Below are 9,130 nucleotides of genomic sequence, written 5' to 3' on the forward strand. Positions count from 1 at the left end.
TAATAACTATCATGATTTATATTTCAGTCAGTTTGACAGTGGTTGTCATGACATATACTGATAAAGGTTAATGACAAGACCAGATGGCGAGCTGGTCGAAATCAACCAAAAACATCTTATGACTCTGCAGTTTTTAAGATACAAGACAGTAGCTGTAATTCTAAACCAATGTTGTTTGCGAGTTTAAAAAAGGTAGTATCTTGGTGGAATGTTAGTGCGAGATTATTACCCCATCAATATTAGTTAGCGTTGACAATGTATAGAAATGTTTTCTCTAGACAGCTTGACGAGTAATTAATTGATTATGATGTGTAAAACTTTCATGTGATTGGTTGTTTGTTGGAAGGAAAGGCCTTGGAGTCTCTTATACTGATTGTAATTGGTTAAGGGGTGACAAGAAATAAAGATGGATTTAATGCTGTCTCGGGTGAAAGCCAGGGACTTGGCAGAGAATCGTTTTGGGAACATGAACGAAGCTTGTGTGTGTTTTTTGTCAGCCTAGCGTAGAAACGACCGAATCCCGGTTACCTAAGTGAAAGGTTTTTAACCATCAAAAATACCTATCACACGTGGTGGATAACCCTTGGGCATTGTGTTCAACACAAAAATCATCCTGGGAACACTGTATGATTACAAGACAAAAGACATACATGATGGAAGGGATTCGTGAAGTTTTAACGGAACATCTTGGACAAATGACACAAGCCATTGTTGGAGACCAAAGAATGACACAACAAGCGGTAGAAGGAATTCAAGAAGTGGTGGAAGATCTTCAAAATCGTCCAACGCCTGTCAACATGGGAATCGGGCCAGCTCCGTTTAAAGGTAAACAATCAGAGAACGCAACATCCTGGTTACAGAGATTTAATGCGTACGCAGACTTTAACCAACTGCCGAATGATAGAAAAGCGGCAGGATTCAGAATGTTGATGACTGGCCCAGCCGAGATGTGGGTAAATGAATTGCCAGCCCAAGTAAGAGATGATTATGAAGCTTTAACGGCGGCCTTTATTGCATATTTTGAAAACGCCGATTTAGACTGGATACTAGAACAAGAACTGTCTGAGCGAAAGCAAGGGGCCGACGAATCCGTAGAAGATTACGCGGCAAATATCAAGTCGCGTTGTGCCCGACTTCGTAAAACACCCGAAGAACAATTACGTTATTTTCGCGCCGGGCTACGGAATGACATCAAGAGTCAGGTGATTGTCCATCAACCTCAAACCATTGATGAAGCGAGACGAAGAGCCAGACTGAGTGAGATAGCTTGTCAGATGCAGGAAGGCGAGAAAAAAAAGAATGGCGCAGATCTATCAGCGATTGAATTCAGCGTGGAAAGGTTAGCACAGAAAACTGAACAATTATTACAACAACATCGACCGCAGTACGTATACAGCCCGCAGCAGTTCCAGGGACCAGAGAGTCAGGTTGGTTCAAACCTAACTTACCAAGGTAGACAATTCAATACAATTCCGGTATGTGGCATTTGTAATAAGCAGGGTCATTCAGCAGCCGGCTGTTACAGCCGTGGAAATTATTTCAGTGGAAATTGTTATAATTGTGGCAAAAGAGGTCATAGGGCAAGGGAGTGTCGAAGGGAAGCACAAAAAGGGAATTCGAAAGATATAATTTGTTATAGTTGTGGGGCGAAAGGCCATATTGCTAAAAATTGTGATAACGAAAAACAAGGGGGTAATTTAAACCCAAAAAGTCTATTTTAGTAAGGGCGGAGAATAGACTGATTAGCCATAAGAAAAGAATGGTAGACAGCCCTCTTTTGTGTTCAGTATCAACCGATATCTATAGAAATAATGTAATTAAAGTAAAATTAGATAATGATTATGTATGGGCATTGGTAGACACGGGAGCTGAGATTTCAGTTATTTCAAGAAGTTTCATACGAAACTTTCCAAACTTGAGAAATCGTAAAATATATCCCCCCCTTCGAAGTTCAGCACGTACTGTGAACGGTCAAATAGTTCCGCTCAGGGGTCGAATTTATGTTAGGGCAGAAATAGCGGGTCAAAAAGTGACTATTCCTTTCCACATTGTCGACTATACAAAAAGTAATGTGATAATTGGAGCAGACTTTCTAGCGGAACATAAAGCAGTTATTGATTTCTCATCCCGAAAGTTTCATTTGAGACCGAAGTCGCCAATATGGACACAAAATAGTATTACAATTCCTCCCAAGACACAGCAAATTATGACTTGTAAAACTCGATATCATTATCCAAACGGAGTAATTGCAGAAAATAAGTGCGTGAATAATTTATCTAAGTACGGGTTATTGACTGCAAAAGGCATTTTTGAAATACATAAGAATAAAGTGCCAATTAGAGTAATGAATCCGTTAGACACAGAAATTCAAATTCCTCGAGGCATTAAAGTTGGAATGATACAATGTTTGACCCCGGATACTGGCATAATTAACGTCGGCTCAGAGGGGGAGCACTTAAGTTTGAATGAGTTCAAGTACGATGATCACCCTAGTGAAACAGTAAACCCTTTCAATATTGACATGGCGAGGGCAGATTTAAACTCTGAACAAAAAGAAAGGTTAAGGAAATTCCTAAATATGAATGGAGATATATTTGCCGAAATTGCAGGACACATGGGTCACACAAAATTAATCCAACATAGAATAAGATTAGTAGGCGACCCCGACCCAATTAGTTGTCGGCCATACAGGGTCACTCCTCAAAAAAGATCGGAGATTGAAAAACAAATTAATGATATGTTATCTGAAGATATAATTTCACCTTCTGTTTCGGAATGGAGTTTTCCGGTTGTCTTGGTTACGAAACCTGGGGGTGCTTATCGATTCTGTGTCGACTATAGGAAGTTGAATGCAATCACAAAATTAGAACCATATCCCTTACCCTTAATAGTGGATTGTTTTGACTCCTTGGGAATAGCCAAACCCAAATATTTTTCGACGCTTGATCTAAAAAGTGGATATTTCCAATTAGACCTACACCCAGATAGTCGTGAACTCACTACATTTACGACCCATGCTGGGAATTATCAATTTAACCGATGTCCGATGGGGGTCGCTGGGAGTGGACATTCATTTCAACGGCTCATGAATATTGTGCTTAGGGGATTGAATTGGAAAAGTTGTTTAGTTTATCTAGATGATATAATCGTATTTTCCGATACTTTTGAGAAACATTTGGGGGACCTGAATCAAATATTCCAAAGGTTAAGAAAGGCTAACTTAAAACTGAAGTTATCAAAATGTAATTTTGCGTGTAGAGAGGTTAATTATTTAGGTCACGTGATAAGTAAGGACGGTATCAGAGCAGATCCAGAAAAATGTGCAGCCATAAGGGATTTCCCCGTTCCACGTGATGTAAGAAGTTTGAGAGGATTCTTAGGTATTTGTAATTATTATAAAAAGTTAGTGTTCCAATATGCGAAAATAGCCAGGCCTTTGAATACAATGACTAGCAAAAATATTGCGTTTGAATGGACGGAAGAATGTCAACAGGCATTCGAACAGCTGAAAGAAGCGCTAACAAATCCGCCTATATTGGCATACCCCGATTTTGAGAAGCCATTTATATTAAGTTGCGACGCCTCTGGCCAAGCCATCGGTTTTATTTTATCGCAAATACAAGACGGACGTGAGAGAGTTATTGCGTATGGCGGGCGGGCGTTGACCCCGGCAGAGCGTAATTATCCTATAACACAATTAGAGGCTTTGGCCGTAGTGGTAGGAATTAAATACTTCGACCCGTATTTAAGGCACGCAAAGTTCAAGGTAATAACAGATCACTCAAGTTTAAAGTATATATTTGGGTTAGTAAGACCTAAGGGCCGAATCGGAAGGTGGGTCATTGCCCTACAACAGTATGATTTTGAAGTTGTACATAGGCCCGGTAAGGTTCACCAAAACGCGGATGCATTGTCTAGACGTACCTATGAGGGGCCCCAAACGATCACAGAATTAGAGGAGGACGATGATTTGATTGGAATAGTATCCTTAGTGACTGATAAAGTCCAACCGGAAATTAATAATGAAGGAACAGTAGACGTATATTGTGAAGAAAATGTAGTCGGTGGAACGCCTGCAGAAACAGGCTGGTGTAATGTTAGCGAAATGCAACGAGCCGACCCAGAGATAAGCCAAATAATAGATTATTTAATAAACGGGACCCTACCGCCTGAACCGCGCAAGGCGCGAATATTAGCCTATACTAGAGACGAATATGTTATGGAGAATGGAAAATTATATCACCTCTGGTTCCCCAAGGGTAAATTTAGTAAAGAACAGGATTGCGTAAAACAGTTAGTCATTCCGCATAAATTAAGAAATCGCGTTTTAGAACAATTTCACAATGAAGTAACGGCAGGTCATTTTGGGTTTGCAAGAACTTATGCTTCAATCAGGCAGCGTTATTATTGGCCAAAAATGGCTTCTGAAATCCATAGTTGGGTGTCTACGTGTGTAGATTGCGCCACTAGGAAATCTCCTAAACTACGCTCCAAGGCCCCCTTGATACCGTTAAAAATAGAAGCCCCTTGGCATAGGGTCGGAGTTGATTTTATTGGGCCCATGCATAAAACTCGGGCGGGAAATCGGTATATTATTGTGTTTACGGATTATTTTACGAAATGGGCCGAGGCGTTCGCGACGGAAAACATGAATGCTCGAACAACAGCTAGGATTCTATTTGATGAAATTATATGCAGGTACGGAGCACCAAGATGTCTCTTGTCAGACAGGGGTCAAAATTTCTTGTCGGAAGTAATCAAAGCGACCTGCCAAATGTTTGGAATCAGAAAAGCAAACACGACGCCATATAATCCACAATGTAACGCGAATACGGAACGTTTTAATCAAACATTAATTCAAATATTAAGTATGTTTTGCGACTCTAGACAGGAAGATTGGGATGTATTTATACCGGCCGCGTTATTTGCGTATAGAGTAACTAAACAGGAAACGATTCAAGAAACACCGTTTTACTTAACATATGGGAGACGGGCGACGTTGCCAATAGACACAGTGTTATTAGAACCAGAACAAGAGAATAAAGTACCCCGAGATTATGCGGAATTACTGAAGGAAAAATTAAAGGTTGCCCATGAGACTGCTTTAAAATGCATTGAGGCTAATCAAGAAAAAATGAAATATTATTTTGACAGAAGAGCGAAAGAAAGTACGTTCCAAGTTGGGGATATTGTTTATTTGTACACGCCTAAAGCAACATCGGGATTGAGTAAAAAAACTAGAACATCGGTGGCACGGCCCATATCGCACGTTCGAAAAAGTATCTCCCGTGAACTTTCGATTGCAACGCGTATGCGATGGGAAAATATTTAAAAATATAGTTCATGTAAACAGACTGAAACGCGGAGCTTTACGCGAAGAACAAAATGAAGGAGATATATTTGAGGAAGCCCCTGAGTTTGAAATCGTGAATGCTGATGAGAGGGGTACGGAAATGCAAAGTGAACCCCCGTCCACTCAAACGGAAATTCCTGGAGAAAATGTTCCTAATTTAGATGATATACCCGAAGGAGAAAATGATTCGGTAGGGCCCAGAGGCACAGAGATGAATAGTAAAAATAGCGGATATTTTGGTATCGAAAAGATTATTAAGGGTAGGCTAAGGAACGGTAGAAAAGAGTATCTTATTAAATGGGTGGGGTACCCAAAAGATCAAAATTCTTGGGAATGTTATGAGAATTTAAACGAACAGGCGAGATTATTTTTAGAAGACCATCCGATACCCCTTATGGGATCGACGAAAGCAAACAAAAGAAGGCGGGAAAAGTTGATTAATGGTTTAGAAGTATATTAAAAAGAGATTAGTGTGTGACAAGACGAGTGTTATTTAGGCCCTGGGACGCACATCATTCATTACTAACGACAATACTTAACGAATTCATTCATACGAGATAATTTCTCAAGGAGCGTGGAAAGAATCCATGATAAAGCCTAAGTTTAAATTACATGGAAGTGTTATGTCCGCACTATAGCTACGTACGGGTTTGGTGTTGGGGGTCACACTTTCATGAAGACGCCGGGCGGTGACGCCATGGACAATTTGATGAGAACATAGGAAACGCTTTAGGTGGGTACTTAATTTTACCATTCGACCACGCAAATTGAGAATTGGCCACGAATTTTTCATTTATCATGTGTCATACCCCTTTCTTTTTATTTCATTACTAATTTATAGTGCGTCTCCCGAGAAATTGATGTCAAGATGAGAATAGCGTTGATATTTATTAGTGTATTACTGGTCGTACGATGGAAACCGTCTGTGCAGATGAGAGATTATGTTCTGCGCCCCAATTATGGAGTATTGTTTGAACGGGTAGCAAACATCGATAACAGCCTAACGTACTGGCATCATACGTTCGCAATACCTTATTTAGATATTCCTATGATGAGTGTGAATGAGTCATTATGTTCGAACGAAACAGTTCACCTCATTCCGAAGTTTTGTGAGGAATACGGGGAAACTTTGAAGTTAGTCGAACAACAGAATAAGTTCTATATGTATCATATTTCGAGAGATGAACGAGCGATTCGTGTGTTATTTCCAAAGATAGAGAAAAAGAATTTGGGAAATGAACGGCAGAAGAGGGGATTATTAGACTTTGTAGGGAAGGTATCGAAATCTTTATTCGGAACGGCCACGTCGAACGACGTAAATATTTTGAGACGGCATGTAGCGGCATTGGAAAGTTCCACCGAGGTTATGACAGATCAAATTGTTGCGTACGAAGATGATTTAAACTCATATGTTTTCACAACGAATAAAAGAATAGGGAATGCTCTGAATGGGATTAAGGAAAATCATGAGGCCATTTATTCAATCGTATCTGATTTATCGCAATGGAGAAAGCGCTTGAACAGAATGGAACTAAATCAAGAGGCGTTAGAAAAGGAATTAAATTATGAACGGCGATCCACACATTTAATGTTTCGATATGCTATTCAACGCCTACAAGCGTTACAGTTACTTGAAAGTGAGACACAACGTAGGGTGAGTTCGATTGACGTGTTATTACAAGAAAGGTTACCTTTGCAGTTGATAGGACCGAGAGTGTTAGGGGATGCTTTAAGGGCAGTGCGAAAGAAGCTACGAAAGAAATATCCTAATTTTGATATAGCATACACGAATTTGAATTATTATTACCATAATGCGAGAGTGACATTTCGGCGTACAGACAATAATGTGTACATAAAGGTTGGAATCCCCATTACTATAAAAAACGACATATTCGAAGTGTATAAAGTGATAGTCATGCCTATGCTCCTCCCTTATAATTTAGGTGATAAACCTCAGCATTTCGACAATAATACAGCAAAGAACGGGCGCACGAAGGTAACGTCAGTTGCAGAGTATTTTGGGGTTAATGAAGATGAAACTTACTACATTGAAATGAGTGCAGACCAAATTTCGTCTTGTACTGGTCTGACAGTAAAAGATTGTCCCTCTGTGATTACCATGATAAATATGCGTAAGTCGTCGTGTACGAAGGCCTTGTTCTATGATAATAAAGAGGAAATTCATAACACATGTAAAATAGATTTAATACTCAACCCAGTATACGACCCTAAGATTCTCGAAATCGGACAGGGGAATATTTTGGTAAATAGCAATGATACTAAATGGTTAATAGCATGCGGGGATAAAAGCCCTGAGCCTATTGAAGGTTGTACAATGTGTATAATTAAATTGCCCTGTGGATGCGCTATAAATTCCGACAATCTCTATATATCGCCATTGTTAACCAGTTGCACAGAAGACGAGGCCCCCACGTTTCTGCATCCGGTAAATTTGCCATTCTTAATACCCTTTTATGACCCAGATGATTTGACAGAAATTACGGGGGAATCGATGTATGAAAACCCGTGGCGAGTACAACTCCCTAACATCACCATTAACAGAGGGAATTTCGAGGAAATTGTACGTTCTGATGCACGTTTGGTGGTAGATTTAAACAGAACGGCAGATTTATTAAGAAAAAATAAACCAATTTATTATTCAAAAGTAGACAAATTATTTAGCGACATTACGGATGAAACCCCTGCCTTACCGTTTTTGGAAGTCAAAACTATTACTATAATTGAAACCATTCTGGCTATTATAAGCACAGGGTCACTGATTTTGTCAGTATATACAGTTTGTAAGGTGAGAACTTTGAGCATATTGATTGCAACCCTTCCCAGGGCCCGGGCTAAAACGTTATATTTGCCAGTAGACGAGTTAATTACGGACCACCCCTTGCGAGATTTGAAGAGTTCCATGATCCAACTTCGAAATGAAACGTTAATTCTGATTTTAATGTGTTCAGGATTCTTATTAATATTGGCGGTTATTCGATTGTGCAAGTGTTATCGTAATCGCTCTATAATGTATCGTGCACCTAAATTGCCCCGTACTAAGTTAATTTTAGAGATATCCAATGACAAGCTGTATGTCTTGGTAAATGTTATGACCCTGTACGTGTCTCCGAGCCATTTGGCCTTTGCAAAGCGACCCGTGATCGAGAATTTAACAGTTGAACGTGGTATAATTTCGTCCGTGTTGAATATCGAATGGGGTGATTTAAAATACAAATTTCATGGTGTAGAACGTGTAATTCCTTTGCCCAAAGCCGTTAAGATACCAAAGTGGAAAGATAGTAAGTGCATGGCTGTGGAAGAGGTAGGGAATCATTATAGATTATTGGTGGGTCTATCTGAAGTATATACACCGAGATTCCCAGGGATATTATTAGTATGCAGTAGATAGGGAACCCAATACTGAATAATTGGGATAGCAAGTGAAGTGCTGGCACCTCTCCTTGATAGAGTAGGATATTCGAAAATATAACCAATGTATTTAACCTCATAATCTTTTTATTTAAATATATATAACTATTGTATTTTAGAATCATATCAGTAGTGTTTAAATTTATAGCTTTTTATTTGAAATTATAATTACCATATGTAATCATTGTATTTACTCATTTGAAACTATGTATTTTGTTATATTAGAGTGTATTTTACTTGCTTAACAATTGTTGATGTATTTGACGTGTGAAATATAAATGTGATGACATCCTTGGTATTGGAACGGTATGTTCGGAGAACATGCAGAATGTAAAACAGGGGGTTGTA

The 9,130-nt window shown here is 39.3% G+C and overlaps 1 protein-coding gene across 1 annotated transcript; it reads left to right on the forward strand.

The window, feature by feature from the left end:
• The first annotated feature begins 653 nt into the window (after nucleotides 1-653).
• Nucleotides 654-8,762, forward strand: LOC146747832 (uncharacterized). Its single transcript, XM_085497454.1, has 2 exons — nucleotides 654-1,427; nucleotides 6,195-8,762. The coding sequence occupies exons 1-2, from the start codon at nucleotides 654-656 to the stop codon at nucleotides 8,760-8,762; spliced, it is 3,342 nt and encodes a 1,113-aa protein (XP_085353580.1).
• Nucleotides 8,763-9,130: the final 368 nt, after the last annotated feature.

The sequence above is a fragment of the Saccoglossus kowalevskii genome, chromosome 3 (genome assembly GCF_978046115.1).
Source record: "Saccoglossus kowalevskii chromosome 3, keSacKowa6.1, whole genome shotgun sequence".
Lineage (NCBI taxonomy): Eukaryota > Metazoa > Hemichordata > Enteropneusta > Harrimaniidae > Saccoglossus > Saccoglossus kowalevskii.